This window comes from Gigantopelta aegis, chromosome 11 (assembly GCF_016097555.1).
Source record: "Gigantopelta aegis isolate Gae_Host chromosome 11, Gae_host_genome, whole genome shotgun sequence".
Lineage (NCBI taxonomy): Eukaryota > Metazoa > Mollusca > Gastropoda > Neomphalida > Peltospiridae > Gigantopelta > Gigantopelta aegis.
Window position 1 is genome coordinate 14,864,050 of NC_054709.1, and position 21,068 is coordinate 14,885,117.

Here is a 21,068-nt window from a genome sequence, read left to right on the forward strand (position 1 = left end):
GTTGTTGTTTGTTTTTGGGGGTGGGGGGTTTGGGGGTGTGGGGGTGTGGGTGGGGGTTGGTGGGAGTTGGTCTATAGAGTATCGGTAGAATTTATACCCTCATTTTCTGCAGTTTTCTTGTGCAAGGTTTCAGACGAGAAACTACGTTTCAGACATAATAACTACCATAAATGCCGGAAAAGAGACCTGCCTTGAAATCAACGTCTGCCTTGCGTAATATTCTAGCTTTGTCAGGTTAATGACACTGTTATATTCGTCACTTCCGTTACCTGACGTCAAAAGCTTATAACGACAATATAATAATTTTATTATTAAATACACAACCTCTAAACAAGATAATGCGAGTTAGGCGATTAACTTTAAAAAAAAATTAAAAAAATACAGGTATTTTCTGAAAATTTTGACTAAACGAATAAAAACCTGCGTTGAAAAAAAAAAATGCCTTTCTCAAACCGAAGCCGGATCTCAGAGCATCGAAACGAAAGTAGAATATTTTTGTTTAAGGATTTATGGTACACGACATTTTGAAAGGAAAAAGTACCTTTAAAAACAACTCTTTAACTAGCACATACTCTGTTTTCTAAACACTGGCGCTCAAATTAATTACTTAATTCATTAAAGCCTGGACGAGAAAAAAGACAGAGAATAGATCGGCCACGGGTTTCGACCCTACGACCAAAGCATCTCAGTCGAGCGTTGTACCGACTGAATTAGGTCCACCCTACCCCGAATCAAATAAACCTAAAACGTTAAAGTTTTTTTTGTTTAACGACACCACTAGAACACATTTATTTATTAATCATCGACTATTGGATGTCAAACATTTGGTAATTCGGACACGTAGTCATCAGAGGAAACCCGCTACATTTTAAAATTAGTAGCAAGGGATCTTTTATGTGCACCATCACACAGACAGAATAGCACATACCAGGAACAGTTATATACAAGTCGTGGTGCACTGGTTGGAACGAGAAACAGCCCATTGGGTTTATCGATGGTGATCGATCCGAGATCGACCGCGCATTTGGCGACGCTTTACCACTGGGCTACTCACACCAAGTAGTGTCAATCTCTTGACCATCTTCAAGTACAGAGGATACTCATCCCAAGTAGTGTCAATCTCTTGACCGTCTTCTAGTACAGAGGATACCCACACCAAGTAGTGTCAATCTCTTGACCATCTTCAAGTACAGAGGATACTCATCCAAGTAGTGTCAGTCTCTTGGCCATCTTCGAGTACAGAGGATGCTCACCCCAAGTAGTGTCAATCTCTTGACCATCTTCAAGTACAGAGGATACTCACCCCAAGTAGTGTCAATCTCTTGACCATCTTCAAGTACAGAGGATGCTCACCCCATGTAGTGTCAATCTCCTGACCATCTTCAAGTACAGAGGATGCTCACCCCAAGTAGTGTCAATCTCTTGACCATCTTCAAGTACAGTGGATGCTCACACCAAGTAGTGTCAATCTCTTGACCACCTTCAAGTACAGAGGATGCTCACACCAAGTAGTGTCAATCTCTTGACCACCTTCAAGTACAGAGGATGCTTACCCCAAGTAGTGTCAATCTCTTGACCATCTACAAGTACAGAGGATGCTCACCCCAAGTAGTGTCAATCTCTTGACCATCTTCAAGTACAGAGGCTGCTCACCCCACGTAGTGTCAATCTCTTGACCACCTTCAAGTACAGAGGATGCTCACCCCAAGTAGTGTCAATCTCTTGACCACCTTCAAATACAGAGGATACTCACACCAAGTAGTGTCAATCTCTTGACCACCTTCAAGTACAGAGGATACTCACCCCAAGTAGTGTCAATCTCTTGACCATCTTCAAGTACAGAGGATACTCACCCAAGTAGTGTTAATCTCCTGACATCATCAACTTCAAGTACAGAGGATCTTGACCATCTCACCCCAAGTAGTGTCAATCTCTTGACCATCTTCAAGTACAGTGGATGCTCACACCAAGTAGTGTCAATCTCTTGACCATCTACAAGTACAGAGGATGCTCACCCCAAGTAGTGTCAATCTCTTGACCATCTTCAAGTACAGAGGATGCTCACCCCAAGTAGTGTCAATCTCTTGACCATCTTCAAGTACAGAGGATGCTCACCCCACGTAGTGTCAATCTCTTGACCACCTTCAAGTACAGAGGATGCTCACCCCAAGTAGTGTCAATCTCTTGACCATCTTCAAGTACAGAGAATACTCACCCAAGTAGTGTTAATCTCCTGACCATCTTCAACTACAGATGATACGTACCCAAGTAGTGTCAATCTCTTGACCATCTTCAACTACAGATGATACGCACCCATGTAGTGTCAATCTCTTGACCATCCTCAAGTACAGATGATACTCACCCAAGTAGTGTCAATCTCTTGACCATCTTCAATTACAGATGATACGCACCCAAGTAGTGTCAATCTCTTGACCATCTTCCAGTACAGAGGATACTCACACCAAGTAGTGTCAATCTCTTGACCATTTTCAAATACAAGGAGGATACTCACCCCAAGTAGTGTCAATCGCTTGACCATCTTCAAATACAGAGGATACTCACCCCAATTAGTGTCAATCGCTTGACCATTTTCAAATACAAGGAGGATACTCACCCCAAGTAGTGTCAATCGCTTGACCATCTTCAAGTACAAGGAAGACGTGTTTTGCGTGAAGTGTCGTCTGAACAGTAGAGGGAGGTATTCGTAACGGCCTGCTCTCAGGGTCACGTTCATTATTACCACATAACTCTGACACTCTGAAATAATAGAAACAAACACACTATGAGTAAAGTTCAAGATTGCGTTTTTAACGACACCTTTAGCGCTCATACGAGTATGGACCCCCGGTTTGTTTTGGGGTTTTGGGGAGGGTTTGGAAGGTTTTGCTTGTTTGTTTGTTTGTTGTTGTTTGTGTTTTGTCCCCCGCGAATCTAGTTTACACAAAACATCTTCATATAGAAACCGTCGGTGCATCTTTTTTATCACATATTCAAGTTTTGTAACATAAATCTTTGAGTATTAAATATTTGTTTAAAGGGACATACCCTAGTTTTTAAACACTAAGGCATATTGTTTACTATCAGAGCCCGTTTTTGATAACTGAAATCATACTTTACTTAGATGGTATTGTTTAGATTATCCATTTCCGTACATTCGAAGTGTTTTTGGTCATCCTGGTGTTTTTAATATCACAAAATCATTTCTCATATTTTAAAAATCGCACGTGCGTCTGAGAAGTAACAGTTATGGAGTCGAGTTTTAGTCTATTTTTAAAGGGTATTTCACCATTTCAAAATCAGAGACTCATGTTTCACTCAATTGTAATTTTATCCAAATGTGTTACAGGTTTGTAGACTAACTAAACTTAGTTTTAATTTTCACGGGTTGAAACTAAGGTATGTTCCTTTTCATTCATTTATTCATTTTAACTTATTTTCGTGCTTGCTGTCCTTGGCACACACCAAAGCTATCTGGGTTGTCTGTCCAGGACAGTAGGTTAGTTGTTAGTTGGTTAGTAGTTAGTGAGAGAGAAGAGGGTGTAGTGGCCTTACACCTACCCATTGAGCCCTTAAGAACTCGCTCTGGGTTGGAGCCGATACCGGGCTGCGAACCCTGTACCTACCAACCTGTAGTCCAATGGCTTAATCACTGCGCCACCGGGGCCGGTTATGTTCCTTTAATATGTCTATGACAAAATGCGTAAATACGCAAAATTAACGGTATTTAATTATGGAGCTGGAATCACACTGATGTGTGTGTGTTGGGGGGGGGGGGGGGGGGGGCGTAGTCCAGTGGTACAGCGTTCGCCTGATGCGCGATCGATCTGGGATCCATTCCCGTTGGTGGGCCCATTGGGCTGTTTCTCGTTCCAGCCAATGCACCACGACTGGTATATCAAAAGGCAGTGGTAGGTACTACCTTGTCTGTAAGATGGTGCATATAAAATATCCCTTGCTGCTAATCAAAAAGAGTAGCCCACGAAGTGGCGACAGTGGGTTTTCTCTCTCTATATCTGTATCGTCCTTAACCATATGTCTGACGCCATATAACCGAAAATAAAATGTGTTGAGTGTGTCGTTAAATCAAACATTTCCCTCTTTCCTTCCTCTCACATATGTGTGGTCCTTAGCCATATGTCGGACGCCATATAACCACAGACAGGGTAGTACATGCCACGGCCTTCGATACACCAGTTGTGGAGCTGTGGATGAAATAGCCCAAAGGGCCCACCGACTGGAATCGATCCTAGATCGATCGCGCATCAGGCGAGCGCTGTACCACTGAGCTATGTTCCAGGAACTTAACGGGTCGAATTAATACCAAGTTGTCTCACTTCGTAGAATTCATTTTTGGATCATTTATACAAGTTATTTACTTCACGGGCTGTAACTATAATAAATAGATAATTTCATGGTGTGGGGTTTTAATACGATTTGTATGTCAACTCGTGATGTGTGAAAACCATATTTTCGCTTACTGCTTCGCAATTCTTGAAAATATGGTATTCACACATCACTCGTTGATATAAAACATATTCGAAAAAAACAAAACCCCATGAAATAGCTTCTATATCGACGCCTATGACGATCTGTAGAACAAAATCATATGAATAAATAACGAAGTTTGTCTGTTCTTACCTGAACTCTTATTTTGTTTGTGGAAGGTAATTAGTATCTGATGTCGTCTATTTAAGCATGTTAATTGTCACTACGGCAGTTCAGATACCAAACAATGCGCGAATATGTTTCTAAACAAGGTTGTTTTTCCTTTCTCGATATCATAAATGTTTTTCTTTAATCATAAAGCAGTTTCACATTATTCTCTCTTTGGGAAGTATTGATCTAGCCGAATTAACACAATTGTTAAACTTGGTCGAAAGTCCTTTGATTGGTTGCCAGCCGCTTATAGCTGATGATCAGTGGTGGATCCAGAAAACCCATTGGGTGGGGTGGGGGAATAACATGTAGCCGAAGCCCACAAACGGTCCCGAAGGGATTCCTTGGATTCGTAAAAAACCCCCGTAAAAACAAAAGATCAAACAAAATACAAATATAACTGTCGCAAAATTTTGCAAGGTCCAGGGCCCGGTAACACAAAACATTCGTAACAGTTACGCCAGCCGTACAGCACGCATTATGTATGGTGTACGTCTGACATAAGTGTTACAAAGTTTGTTTTATTTAACGACGCCACTAGAGCACATTGACTTTTTATCTTATTATCGGCTATTGGACGTCAAACATATGGTCATTCTGACACTTTTGTTTTAGAGGAAACCCGCTGTCGCCACATAGGCTACTCTTTTACGACAGGCAGCAAGGGATCTTTTATTTGCGCTTCCCACAGGCAGGATAGCACAAACCATGGCCTTTCTTGAACCAGATATGGATCACTGGTCGGTGCAAGTGGTTTACACCTACTGTCACGGGGATCCTGATAATACCCGTAACTGAATAAAACACGATTATCCAAATATCTCTCCTAACTGTATATCTATTAGATCTCTCTGTATCGGGCAGGCTACTACCCGAGTGGCCCGGCTCTAGGAGTAATCAGAGATAAGATCTGATATAAATATATATATATATATATATATATATATATATATATATATATATATATATATATAGCACGTTTAGTTCACTAGAAAACACAACAAAACACAATACTCTTTGGAATCTTATTAACTCTAACGCTGACAAATGTACTTGCCACAGTAGTTAATTAACAGCAACAATATAATAACAACCCAGAGCTAATCACTTAGTTAGTGTCACTAGGTGTCTAGTTTACACAATATTCTAATCACTTCACCGTGATACAACACACACACGGGTGATAATTGAGAAACGCTGCCAGAGGAACTTAATTAACAAAGGAATTACAACTCTATCCTAACTGGTTAATTTTTAATTAACCCTTAAATACTCATTCAGTAACCTTGTAATGCAGAATTAATACTGGTACATATCACAATAAAGACAATAACCTACAGTTTACCTAGGTCCTCTAGGATGACCGGCTAAGCTTTATCTTACCAAATACTCGTATAAAATATTAGAACAGTGAAGCCTACAATTTACTTCGTCAGTAAAGTTTGTTTTTATTTAACGACGCCGCTAGAGCACATTGATTTTTTATCTTATCATCGGCTATTGGACGTCAAACATATGGTCATTCTGACACTGTTTTTAGAGGAAACCCGCTGTCGCCACATAGGCTACTCTTTTTACGACAGGCAGCAAGGGATCTTTTATTTGCGCTTCCCACAGGCAGGATAGCACAAACCATGGCCTTTGTTGAACCAGTTATGGATCACTGGTCGGTGCAAGTGGTTTACACCTACCCATTGAGCCTTGCGGAGCACTCACTCAGGGTTTGGAGTCGGTATCTCGATTAAAAATCCCATGCCTCGACTGGGATGCGAAACCAGTACCTACCAGCCTGTAGACCGATGGCCTGCCACGACGCCACCGAGGCCGGTTTTTACTTCGTCAGATTACCGGAGACACTGTCTAAAGAATATTGGTATAATACAGTATTAGAATATTTAAAGTCACATGAATCACATCAAGGTTATACAACAGAGCAGAAATATATTGTTACCAAGTCCGGTCTGAACTAATATAGTTCGTTCAGTTGGACAACGTCCGTTCCCCTGGATACTTCCAATGTTTCTCCCTAATATATCTAAAATCCTAGCTATTTATTATAAAAATCCCAGACTGGTCCGGAGACAGTACGCGGGACCGAATCTTATGTTGTGTATATTTCCACAGCGACCAAGACGGTATATTTTCTTACAAGCCTAGACTGATTGTCGCCAGTTCGCTAGAGATACCATGGTCGCGCGGAGGTATTACGTAACCACTCTCCACATGGCCTCCACACCTGGTCTGGGTGTGTATTAGGAGGCATGGTCGCGCGGAGGTATTACGTAACCAAGCTGCACCAGCCCCCAACACAATGGACATAGCCACAGGCGAAAAGATAAGAGCATGTTCCGTCACACCTACCCATTGAGCCTTGCGGAGCACTCACTCAGGGTTTGGAGTCGGTATCTGGATTAAAAATCCCATGTCTCGACTTGGATCCGAACCCAGTACCTACCAGCCTGTAGACCGATGGCCTAACCACGACTCCACCGAGGCCGGTTAAGTGTTACAAGTGCTTTATGTTACCAGGCCCAGGCCTCTGCCCTCTCGCTATCCTTAGATCCGCCACTGATGATCGATTATAAATTCTAACCCATCCCCGACACTAGTAATCGATAGATCGGTATCAGTAGATTATAAACTGATCCACACGACTCGTACATCAAACGCCGTGGTATGTACTGTCCTGTTGGGAAATGCAAATAAAATATATCTTACTGTTTTTAGTAACTTAGGCCCAAATATATATGATTGCTCTGCATCTTGTAAAGTTGTTGTAACACGATATAGTAGTCTTATTCGACGTATACCTGTCAATTCTAACACACACACACACACACACACACACACACACGCACGCAAACACGCACACACATTCACACACAAACACACACACTCACAAACACAAACATACACACACAACCACATCACAACAGACACGCGCACGCACAAACACACGCACACGCACACACACAACAACACACGCGCACAGGCGCAAACACACATAAACACACGCACACGCATACACACAGACACACACACACAGACAGACGCACGCACGCACACAGACACACACACAGAGACACAAACAGGCACACTCACCGACACACACACGCGCACACACACACAGACAGACAGACACACACACACACACACACACACACACGCACGCACGCACACACACATACACACACAGAGACACACATACATACACACAGACACAGACGCACACACATACACACACACAGACACACACAGACACACGCACACGCACAGACATACAGACACACACACAGACACACACACACACACAGACATACACACAGAGACACACAGAGACACACACACACACACGCACGCACGCACACACACATACACACACACAGACATAGACACACACACAGACACACACACAGACATACACACAGAGACACACAGAGACACACACACGCACGCACACACACAGACATAGACACACACACACATACACACATACACACGTACACACATACACACATACATACACACACACACACACATACACACACACACACACACACATACATACATATACATACATGCATATATATGTATGTATGATTTTATAAATTTTAATACATTAATTAAAAATGGTTGATGGTGGGATGCCCCACATCCCCTGCCCTGCATGCATGTATACCACTGCCGTAGAAAGCGGCGGGAGGGGGGACGAGGGGGGGGGGGGGCAGGGGCATGTGACCTCTCCTCCTTTTTTGATCCAGGAGAGGTTTATATATATTTATATTTAATATATATATACATATATATATATATATATATATATATATATATATATCAGTCAAACCTGCCTTCGCGGCCACCTCCATATGGCGGCCAGCTGTCCATGGCGGCCACCCTGAGGTCCCCCCAATTAATTTTACTATATATTTTACCTCTATATGGCAACCACCTGCTCAACGCGGCCAGCGGCCACACTTTTGTCATAAAAAAGCGAAAATGAACCTGCTATCGCGGCCACAATTGTTTTTTAGTGCAAGTTAGAAAGAAATGTCGGCAATCGTAAAAAAGAACGTAAGATGTTTTTGTTGATGTAACCAATTGGCTTGATAAACAGCGGTCCTTTAAAGGTCGTCGGTCGCTTAGCTGTGTTCTAGTGCGATGTACTAGTCATCAGCGGTGGTCATTAAACGCAGTTGATAAGAGGGTATCTAGCCTAAAACAACTTGAGTTAAACGTGTCAACTCTAGAAGGAATTAAATACTGCTGCAGTTTATTTCTGATATTTATTTTCAAAATGCCACCTAAATAGTTCTATTGCAACATACGTGTAATTGTTTTTAAAAATTCGGACTTATATATGACCTGCATACGGCGGCCACCTCTCTATGGCGGCCACTTTTGTCATGTCCCACGAATGGCCGCCATAGACAGGTTCGACTATATATATATATATATATATATATATATATATATATATATATATATATATATATATATATATATATATATATATATATGGGCAGACATGTAAATATAAAAGGTGTTGGGGGGGAAAGTAGTGTGACTGGGGTGGGGGCATGGTCCAACTACCAATTGTCTAAAACCAGTAGTCCGCTTGGTTACTAAATGTTTTGTATGACACACCACACCACACCACACCCAACGCCCCATCTAGCTAACTGGGGAATTTCAAAATGCGTATATTATCATGTTAACACTCGCATAATCACGATGTTATAGGGGGAAGGGACACATGACAACCTCAACTCGAGTAAATCCCGTTACAGTGATGCAATAGGCCAAAGAAAGTGGTGGAGGGGACAATATGTGACTGGGGAGGGCCAAGGCCTACATGGTTTACCCCTAGCTAAGCCAATGCATATTAATAAGATTGTACAAGAAACGTTGGCAAGGTTAATTCAGATCGGTTCAGTTCAATTCAGTTTATTTTATCAATTTAAACAAAAAATATTGTTATCAAGGGAATGCAAGCCTGAATCCATGGGGGAGGTTTTGGGGTGCCGGAAGTGGTTAGTGGTTAGGGGACGTAACTCTGCTTATATTTTCGCGCGAATTTCTAATAGAGGCTATACATAAATGGGGTAAGTGTATCCATAGGCGTACGAGCTCCCATTTTTGTAGAGGGTGGGGAGGACAGGCTGGTTTTTGCCCGAATTAAAGAAAAATGCCAGAATCCAGATAACAACATTTATTCATATTAGCATTACTACCAAACAGCTGCATAGGGTTCCTAACGAATCACTATGCATTTTTACACGTATTAAAACTAATTTTGAGCGTTGAATGATGGAAATACATGGTGAAAAGGTCTCAGGTTAGCATATTTTGCCCGAATTTGAGGTTTTGCCCCAGCAATGACCGCCCCCCCCCCCCCCCCCCCCCCACCGTCTCCTACACTTATGCGTGTATCGGAATATGGTATGGTTGTCAGTGTGTTTACCTTGACACTCTAGCTGGTCTGACGTCAGTACAAAGCCCGCCTTACACTGACACAATCCGTACTTGCGGTCTCGCTGCATCACACAGCGGATGTTCGTATCGTTACCGCAGACAAACGGGTTAGCCTCGTTACATCTCTTCTCAGCCGGCGGGAGTGAAAGAACGAAATGGGGAATTCGGATCCCTGCAAATTTCAAGAATATTTTCGCATTTTATTTAAATAATAATAATAATAATAATAATAATAATAATAACAATAACAACAATAATAATTATTATAATAATTATAATAATAACAATAATAATAACAATAATAATATTAATAATAATAATGTACTACAGTGCGCCCCATATGCTCCTGCACGCGTGTAGTATTATATTAACGTTTAAGTTAACTTTCAATAAGTTTCAATAGTGTTAATTTCTTTGGATTGTGTGACTTTACCGACAGCAACTGCCGTAGCTGCGATATAAATTATTGTAGGTCAAGGTATTACCAATGATAGTTGTTGTTTTTGTTTTTTGCACTACATAAAAATTATTGCCGTTGGATGAAGTGATTATTCTAAAAAAAAAATTAATTTGTTGCAAATGTTACTGCTTTAAAATTGACGTGAGCAGGTTCAAAATTGCCATAAATGTAGTTGACCATTTGGCCTGTAGCATTAACGTTTCACAATTGTCGAAGGTACCAAATGTTTTTAAAAGTTCAAGTCCTGGCAAGATCGATTTGGGCCCATTCGGCTATTTCTCGTCCCATCCAGTGCACCACCATTTCAACCATTTACAAACTTTACAGTTGGTTTGAGACAATTTTATTTGGTGCACAGGGACTTTTTTCCGCACGTATAATTAGTTTTTGTAAGTTGGTTGGGGGGGGGGGGGGGGGGGGGGGGGGGGGCAAGACGTAGCTTTATGCACGGTCGGATTGGGATCGATACCTGCTATTTCTCGCTTCAGCCAGTGCACCACGTTTGGTACATGAAAGACCGTGGTATGTGCTATTCTGTCTGTCGGATGGTGCATATAAAAGACCACTTGCTACTAATGGGAAAAAAATGTAGCGGGTTTCCACTCTAAGACTCTATGTCAAAATTACGAAATGTTTGACATCCAATAGCCGATGATTAATAAATCGATTTTTTTTTTTTTTTTTTTAAATATATATAAAGTAGGTATGTAATAAATACAGAACTTCAAATAAAGTTGTTTTCGATTCCTACTTATTGCACGGGTTTAGTTTGCACAAGAATATCTATTTATCACGAGACTGCGACGAATTACGATTAACAATACTCCAGGTAACAGTTAATGTATGACATACAAGAGTTATCTCCCATAATTTCTTGTTGCCACGCATACAAATTGATTTTGGTTGAAGTTTGTAGTTTGCAAATTTATTTCAAAACTGGTTTGTATTTTGTCACTAAATGACAAGTTTACAATTAATGTTTTTAGGTATTATGTTATCATGGTTAATATAAACACATAAATAAGTAAGATTTATACCATTTCACTACTAGAGGTCGTTTAAAATATTATTATAATACAAACATACACATAAAAAAAAGAAGAAGAAGAAAGAAATGGGGGGGCGGGGGGATGGGGGGGGGGCGGTGGCCAGTTTCTAACTTCGGCTTAGATCTGCTCAATACATTTAAAGATAAAGTTTATTTTGTTTAACGACACCATTGGAGTACATTGATTGATTATTGATTATTGATTGATTGATTGATTGATTGATTGCTGCTTGTTTGATTGATTGATTGAAACATTATCGTTTATTGGATGTCAAACAGATGGTCGTTGTGACAACATTTAATAGAGGAAACCCGCTACATATTTCCATTAGTACCGATTAAGAAATCTTTTTATATACACTTTCCCACAGACAAGACAGCACATACCACAACCTTTGATATACCAGTCGTAGGACACTGGTTAGGATGAGGAAAAACGATAAATATAAAATACTAACATTATTTTTTATGGAAAAAGCTTCAAAAACTAATAAAATATGTCTCAATGCAATCAGTTTCAAAATAATTTGGTACGACACATATAGTAAAAGTATTAAAAACAATACACATTTGAACAAAACCCACTTTTTTATGTTAGAGATTTGCCCAGTTGTTCCTGTTGTTCATCATACTTACTTTCAACACAACGAGTTCCGTTGACAATATTTTGAAATCCGTAAACGCACGAACATGTCCGGTTCCGGGCACAAGTACTGTGCTCCACAACCTGGGTACAGTGGGCCTTTGAAACGCAGAGGTCGCCTATCCGCTTCGGATCTGAAAACCAAAAACAGAATTCATAAGTACATAACTAAACAATTTTGCCAATAGAACCCCTGTCGTGTAAAGGCAGGAAAGAAATTATTTATTTATTTATTATTGTTTTATTGGAAGAATGACATTGGTGACCTGGTCATCACCTAGGAGCAGCCAGTCGCATGTCTTGAAATTGTTAACACGCGTACGTGTGTAAACAACTATGTGTTATCAAAAATGACGCATGGTGTTCTCACCAACAGGTGTATAAAAAATTATTATATATAACTGGAACAGATTAATTGGAATGTAACTCTCGCATGAATAAAAAGAAAAAAGAAAGAAATGTTTTATTTAACGACGCACTCAACACATTTTATTTACGGTTATATTGCGTCAGACATATGGTTAAGGACCACACAGATTTTGCGAGGAAACCCGCTGTCGCCACTTCATGGGCTACTCTTTCCGATTATCAGCAAGGGATATTTTATTTGCGCTTCCCACAGGCAGGATAGCACAAACCATGGCCTTTGTTGAACCAGTTATGGATCACTGGTCGGTGCAAGTGGTTTACACCTACCCATTGAGCCTTGCGGAGCACTCACTCAGGGTTTGGAGTCGGTATCTGGATTAAAAATCCCATGCCTCGACTGGGATCCGAACCCAGTACCTACCAACCTGTAGACCGATGGCCTAACCACAACGCCACCGAGGCCGGTATATCATGAATAAAGTAAAACCACATTGTGGAAATATATTATTATACATTATTAATTCAATACAATTTGTTAAGAAACGTTTTAATCTACATATAATTTGTTGGGTTTTTGTTTTATTTTTAGGCTTTTTTTTTTCTTTCTTTTTTCTTTTTTTGGGGGGGGGGGGGGGGGTTGTTGTTGTTATTGGCTATTTTGTGCAGTTTTGTTGAATTTAGAAAAAATAATAATTAGAATATTATTATTTTTTATTATTTTTTTTGGGGGGAGGGGGTGTAAAAATGTTATAACAAATTGGTATGGGTTTCAAAAATTAAAATAGAGGTATTTTGTTTTTGGGGTGTTTTTTTTATCTGTACTTCTGATGCGTATCCAAATCCAAATCGGAATCATAGTTTAAGCAACACGTCTGTTCTAACAACACTAACTATAGTTTCTATAACACAGACTTGCATTTGTCCGTCCTATATCGTGTTAGTCTTTGTGAAAAACAAATCTTAGTTTAATCATCACGTTAAAAAAGTATCCACACGTGAGACTGTTATTCAAAGACGTCATTCCAAACAAGAGGCTGGAATCTTATCACAAATAACGGTCAAAATTCTTCTCACGTTTCGCTGTTCGTTTACTCTTGTAATAACGTGCACGAGCGGATGCAGAACTTTTTCTAGACCCCGATGCTCATTCTGTCGCTACGCCACTGTTTGGGCTACGATAAACATTAAAGTGACTAAAACCACCTTGTGTGCACATAGACAGTGATTATCTAAAGAAAACAACTTGTATTTTGTTTGTAACTGTAGTCGTTAAACATTATATGTTTTTCGGAAACATGTTTGTGAAGAAAGTAAAGTTAGTTTTATTTAACGACGCCACTAGAGCACATTGATTTTTTATCTTATCATCGGCTATTGGACGTCAAACATATGGTCATTCTGACACTGGTTTTTTTTTAGAGGAAACCCGCTGTCGCCACATAGGCTACTCTTTTACGACAGGCAGCAAGGGGTCTTTTATTTGAGCTTCCCACAGGCAGGGTTTGGAGTCGGTATCTGGATTAAAAATCCCATGCCTCGACTGGGATCCGAACCCAGTACCTACCAGTCTGTAGACCGATGGCCTAACCACGACGCCACCGAGGCCGGTCTGTTTGTGAAGAAGCCACCTCAAGGGGCGGGACGTAGCCCAGTGATAAAATGCTCGCTTGATGCGCGGTCGGTCTGGGATCATTGGGCTATTTCTCGTTCCAGCCAGTGCACAACGACTGACATATCAAAGGCCGTGGTATGTGCTATCCTGTCTGTGGAATGGTGCATATAAAAGATCCCTTGCCACTAATGGAAACAATTTAGCGGGTTTCCTCTGTCAGACTATGTCAAATATTATCAAATGTTTGACATCCAATAAATTAATGTGCTCTAGTGGTGTCGATAAACAAAACAAACTTTAAAGTTTAAACCACGTACCATTAAATGATGGAAATGACCAGAGCTGTTTATATAAAACAATTTCTAACCTCGTTCGATATGCATGTAGTTTTAGTAGCAAGGGGTCTTTAATATGCACTATATGTGGGGAAATTGCATATAAAAGATCCCTTGCTACTAATGGGAAAATGTTGCGGGTTTCCTCCCTAAGACTATTTGTCAGAATTATCAAATGTTTGACATCCAATAGCAATGTTTCCCAGTAATGTTGTTAAACAAAACAGACTTTAACTTATGACTTATGACTCATGCAATGCTCTATAATTTGAGTAAAGTTAGCCGAACACCAGATAGTATCTATGCGGGTCAAAGTTCAAAGTTCAAAGTTCACTCAACTTCTCATTCCACAGTTAATGCTATCAGTCCTTCCATTAATATAACTGAAACAGCGCTCATTGTAGGGTCTCCGCGAGTACTCGAGTAGTCTGGCATGGGCATAGTCCTGCAAGAGTCGAGTCCGTTCACACGACTCGAGTACCCGTGCAAGGAAGGAAGGAAATGTTTTATTTAACGACGCACTCAACACTTTTTACGGTTACGGTTATTATGGTTATATGGCGTCGGACACATGGTTAAGGACCACACAGATATTGAGGGAGGAAACCTGCTGTCGCCACTTCATGGGCTACTCTTTTCGATTAGCAGCAAGGGATCTTTTATATGCACCATTCCACAGACAGGATAGCACATAACACGGCCTTTTATATACCAGTCGTGGTGCACTGGCTGGAAGAAGAAATAGCCCAACCGTGCAAGGAAGACAGCACTCTCATTTAATCATATGTTTACGTCATTTTGCCATACGCTTGCCGCCGGTTACATTACAGTGCTATGAGACATGGAGGAAAAACAGAAGTTGAATATGTAGAATGCAATACAATGACATGATTTGGCATCTGTGTTCAGCGCTGGAATTGAGATGCATAATGCTGTCTCATAGTAGTATGGTAGTATTTATATTCATGGTGAGAATGTTGAATTGAAATACTGCGTGTAGATGTTTTAGCCGAATGAGTAACTATTGTCGTCTGTAATGTAAATAGATTGACACCAATGTATTTTTCGTGCTGGGGTGTCGTAAAACATCTATTCTATTCTATTCTATTCTATTTTAATTTAATTTATTCTGTTCTATTCTATTCTATTCTATTCTATTCTATTCTATTCTATATTCTGTTCTATTCTATTCTATTCTATATTCTATTCTGTTCTGTTCTATTCTATATTCTATTCTATTATATTCTATTCTATTCTATATTTTGTTCTATTCTATTCTATATTCTATTCTATTCTTTTCTATTCTATATTATATTCTGTTCTATTCTATTCTATTCTATATTCTATTCTATATTATATTCTATATTCTATTCTATTCTATTCTATTCTATTCTATTCTATTCTATTCTATTCTGTTCTGTTCTGTTCTGTTCTGTTCTGTTCTGTTCTGTTCTATTCTATTCTATATTCTATTCTATTCTATTCTATTCGATTCTATTCGATTCTTTTTGATTATTTTCTGTTCTGTTCTGTTCTGTTCTGTTCTGTTCTGTTCTATTCTATTCTGTAACTGAACGTACGTATGAAGGGCGGCAGTATTAATATACATAGAGTATATATTGATTGAAACTCTGCGTATAGCAGTTTTAGCCTCATATGTTAGTATTGTTGTGTTTGTGATTTGATTTGGTGGTATTCACCCTGTGATATTCACTCACATGGTTGGCACGTTGTGTCGTTGACCAGGGCGAAGAAGCCAGTTTTGCACACGCACACATCGTTGACGCACACGCTGTTCCCGACAGCTCTGTCGCAGTGACTGTTGTAACCGCACGAATTATACAGTTTTGTTGGCACTGTAAGTTAAAGACATAAGATGTATTGGCATGCCATCATGTTTACTTTGTCAATCTGTATAAAACAAAATATCAAATATCAAAGAAAGCAGTAAGGAAGACACTAGTGTTGGGAATCGGTTGGAATTTAGCCACCGATCACCGATCATAATCGCTTGGCACCAACCGATCAATTTCCGATTACACAATCGGTTAGAATGTAGCCATCGATCACCGATCATAATCGCTTGGCACCAACCGATCAATTTCCGATTACACAATCGGTTAGAGAACGATTAGAATTATAATAAGCATGCATTTATTATCGTGTTTACCCTCAAATGGCAACTTTCACCTTTAACAACTATTTAATATATGTTTTCCCTTAGGTAAGGACACGTTTATAGTATAAAGTATTACATAACACTTATAGCAAACATACAGTGAAAAATACAAATTAAATGTAGAGTCAGTGACTCAGTAAGAAGGTTAGTTGAAGAACATACATGATAGTATAAAGCTGTGAAGAACAAATAAGAAACCAATTATAACAGTAACTGGCGTCTCTGCATAGCAAGATGCACATATTTTGTTAAATTAATAACCATTTTAGGGGTATCACAAGACATTAGCCTATAATTTTTTTTTGATATTTGGCCATCTTATTTAAATTCTGTTGTCTTAAATCTCTATACATTGGGCAAACTAACACAAAGTGATATTCATCTTCTATAACTTAATATATTACATAATGATAATAATATTACATAATATACAAAATCTCTGATCATCAGATATATACTCTTCAAAAGAAGAAACGCAAAACCACATTGTCGTAACATTTGGAGAATTGATTTAATTATTGAATGGTGAGTCCGATAATTACCAAATGTTGCAGGATTGTTCACTATTCACTCTAGTCCATTGTGAGTAAGTGATAGGACACACCACCAAGATCAAGGTCATCTGGAGTCAATACCGGGTGTGGCCTCCGCGTGTGTTGACAACTGCCTGGCACCGCCTGCCCATTGAAGCAACCAGAGTACGGATGACGTCCCGGGGGATGGTGGCCCACTCGGCCTGCAAGGCTGCTGCCAGCTCGGGCAGGGTCTGGGGCTGTGGTTGTCGCCGTCGGTCCAACTCGTCCCATAGATGCTCAATTGGGTTCAACTCCGGTGATATCTATGGCCAAGGAAGGACATTAATGTTGTTGTTCTGTAGGAAAGCCGTTGTGAGACGTGCTGTGTGAGGCCTGGCGTTGTCATGTTGGAACACTGCGTTGGCGTTGGCCATAACTGGAACGATGTGTGGCCGGAGGATCTGGTCAATGTAGCCCTGTGCATTCAGGTTGCCCTGCACGTGGACCAGGTCAGTTCTGCCAGTGTGTGAGATGGCTGCCCACACCATGACACTACCCCCGCCGAATCTGTCCACTTCCTGCACGCAGTTTGCCGCATAACGTTCACCACGACGCCTATACACGCGACATCTTCCATCATGACGTCGGAGCAGAAATCGGGACTCGTCACTGAACCACACCTGTCTCCATCGCAGTTGAGGCCATTGTCGATGAATCTGGCACCACTGCAGTCGGAGTCGACGGTGTTGTGGTGTTAAGATGACACCTCGAACTGGACGTCTGGCACGAATTCCTACCTCACGTAGGCGGTTCCGTACGGTCTGGTCGGATATCCTGCGCAAACCTGGTATTGCTGCGGCTGTGGAGGTGGCAGTAGTCAATCGTTCCCGAAGGTGGCGTACCCGGATGTAGCGGTCCTGCCCGGGGGTAGTGACCCGTGGTCGACCGGATCTAGGGAGGTCACGTGTTGATCCATGTTGCTGGTAACGGTCCCACAGTCTGGAGATGGTGCTTGGGGACACATGGAATGCCCTGGCAACAGTCGTTCTGGATTCGCCTGCGTCTAGTCGGCCGATGGCATTGTTTCTCTGCGGTTCACTGAGACGTGGCATGTCCTGGATTGTCAACTGTCGGCCAGATACAGAGGCCAGGCAAGCGAACACCCTGCACTTTTATACTGTCGGTGTTCATGTTGCACGTGCAGACAACGCACGTGCAGTGGTGACATGGTTTGCACGTGGCTGCGTTTTTGCGAATATTCACATTTTGGAACTTTATTGTACAGACCGGCCTCGGTGGCGTCGTGGCAGGCCATCGGTCTACAGGCTGGTAGGTACTGGGTTCGGATCCCAGTCGAGGCATGGAATTTTTAATCCAGATACCGACTCCAAACCCTGAGTGAGTGCTCCGCAAGGCTCAGTGGGTAGGTGTAAACCACTTGCACCGACCAGTGATCCATAACTGGTACAACAAAGGCCATGGTTTGTGCTATCCTGCCTGTGGGAAGCGCAAATAAAAGATCCCTTGCTGCCTGTCGTAAAAGAGTAGCCTATGTGGCGACAGCGGGTTTCCTCTAAAAAAATCTGTGTGGTCCTTAACCATATGTCTGACGCCATATAACCGTAAATAAAATGTGTTGAGTGCGTCGTTAAATAAAACACTTCTTTTTTTTTTATTGTACAGTAGCTGCGTTTTATCGAATGTAACCGTGGGAATGTGTTTGGGACATGCAATGACCTTATATTCACAAAGCATGAACCGGTAGGAAACATAAAATCGGAGTTATAACCCATTTGTACCCTTTTGCGTTTCTTTTTTTGAAGAGTATATTATGATATCGACCCGTTTCGCATAATAGACTATGAGAGGACAACCGTAGTCTGGTTAGTGAACGTTTTAAGTCTGGTGATGAAATAAAAAATAAAATATTTTTCACACTCAAAACTTTGTTTGAACTTATTATAATTTTTTAATTTAGAAATAAAATAACGTTTATCGTTCCACTCTTGTACGTATTGATCCATTATCCGTTGTTTAATACATGTATATGGTAAGTAAGATAGTAAGGCAACACTTGATCTTGACTCCAGGTACACATAGAAACAAATCCAAACCTCAACATGGTTGCATCATCTAAACTGGAGAAACTATTACAGTTAGACCGGCCTCGGTGGCGTCGTGGCAGGCCATCGGTCTACAGGCTGGTAGGTACTGGGTTCGGATCCCAGTCGAGGCATGGGATTTTTAATCCAGATATCGACTCCAAACCCTGAGTGAGTGCTCCGCAAGGCTCAATGGGTAGGTGTAAACCACTTGCACCGACCAGTGATCCATAACTGGTTCAACAAAGGTCATGGTTTGTGCTATCCTGCCTGTGGGAAGCGCAAATAAACGATCCCTTGCTGCCTGTCGTAAAAGAGTAGCCTATGTGGCGACAGCGGGTTTCCTCTAAAAAAAATCTGTGTGGTCCTTAACCATATGTCTGACGCCATATAACCGTAAATAAAATGTGTTGAGTGCGTCGTTAAATAAAACACTTCTTTCTTTCTTTCTATTACAGTTAACATATTCCCACACAACTGATTATATATTTTTAATCATGTTAATTGTGAGCACTCACCCCTGTTGATATTAAAGGGACATTCCCGACTTTGCAGCAGTTTTTAAGATGGTATCGACTAACAGAGACTTTTTAGCGATTGTAATTTACATATCAAATATATTTTTCTGCCTCAAATATTAGTGGCTGTATATTAAACGTGTTTCGGATCGTTCTAATATTTTTAGTAGGTTAAATTTCATTTTATTTCCTAAAATCCAATTTGGCCTTCTTACAAATATTAAGACGACCAGAAACACATTAAATATACAGACACTGATATTTTAAGCAACAAAATATATTTTATCTGTCAAATTAATCGTAGAAATATTTTATTAGTCGGAAACATCTTACAATGCAGCAAACTCAGGAATGTCCCTTTAACACATATTTGTCCCTGGACGTGTTTACTTACCTTTTACACACGCTGTTCTGTTTCTATGTATGAAGCGGCCCCGGGAACATCCACATATGACCAGTCTGTGACAATCGCTCGCCTGGTCGATGCGCCGACACTGGTCCCAGAAGTAACACCGCTCACCCAGCAGTCGTGGACCTATAAGTCATCTAACAACCATACTAGGCACGCCGCGATTCCCAAGCTATACGTGTACGTGTACTGGTATATAGCCGTATAGCGACTCGTACACGTACACGGATTGTAGTTAACTTGGTCGTTATACAAGTTGTAACGTGCACTACTGAAAGTTGCCCCTTTGATTTGTCTCTTCTTTTTTTTTGTAACCCTTACTTTTTCTCAATCCCCTCCCGCCACCACCACATCCACAACAACCACCACAACCACTACCAATTCATTATCTCTCGTTTTAGTACCTGTGTGGTTACGGTGATTAGCGTTGAGTGTTATATTTTACGAGATGCACGTTTTGATTTATCGTTAAATATATCATGAGAAGAGGACCCCGCTGTTATTTGTGCTACAGGCCCAGCAGATCCTTAAACCGACTCTGCTAGAGTTTTATACAACTTGTAGATGGCACTGTGTACACTTAGAGCAATTTGTAACGAGTACACAGATCTAAAAACATATGTGTGTGTGTATATATATATATATATATATATATATATATATATATATATATATATATATATATATATATATATATATATATATATATATATATATATATATACAGTAAACGTAAACACCAACTAATGT

The 21,068-nt window shown here is 40.5% G+C and overlaps 1 protein-coding gene across 1 annotated transcript in view; it reads right to left on the minus strand.

The window, feature by feature from the left end:
• The window catches only part of LOC121384962, a 39,577-nt gene extending 18,803 nt beyond the window's left edge, over positions 1 to 20,774 (minus strand). The window contains exons 1-5 of the mRNA XM_041515454.1: positions 20,304 to 20,774; positions 16,314 to 16,451; positions 12,273 to 12,413; positions 10,118 to 10,300; positions 2,615 to 2,757 (exon numbers count right to left, since the gene is read on the minus strand). Coding sequence (XP_041371388.1) covers positions 2,615 to 2,757; positions 10,118 to 10,196 — 222 coding nt within the window. The 5' untranslated portion in view covers positions 10,197 to 10,300; positions 12,273 to 12,413; positions 16,314 to 16,451; positions 20,304 to 20,774. The remainder of the gene's footprint in view (positions 1 to 2,614; positions 2,758 to 10,117; positions 10,301 to 12,272; positions 12,414 to 16,313; positions 16,452 to 20,303) is intronic.
• Positions 20,775 to 21,068: the final 294 nt, after the last annotated feature.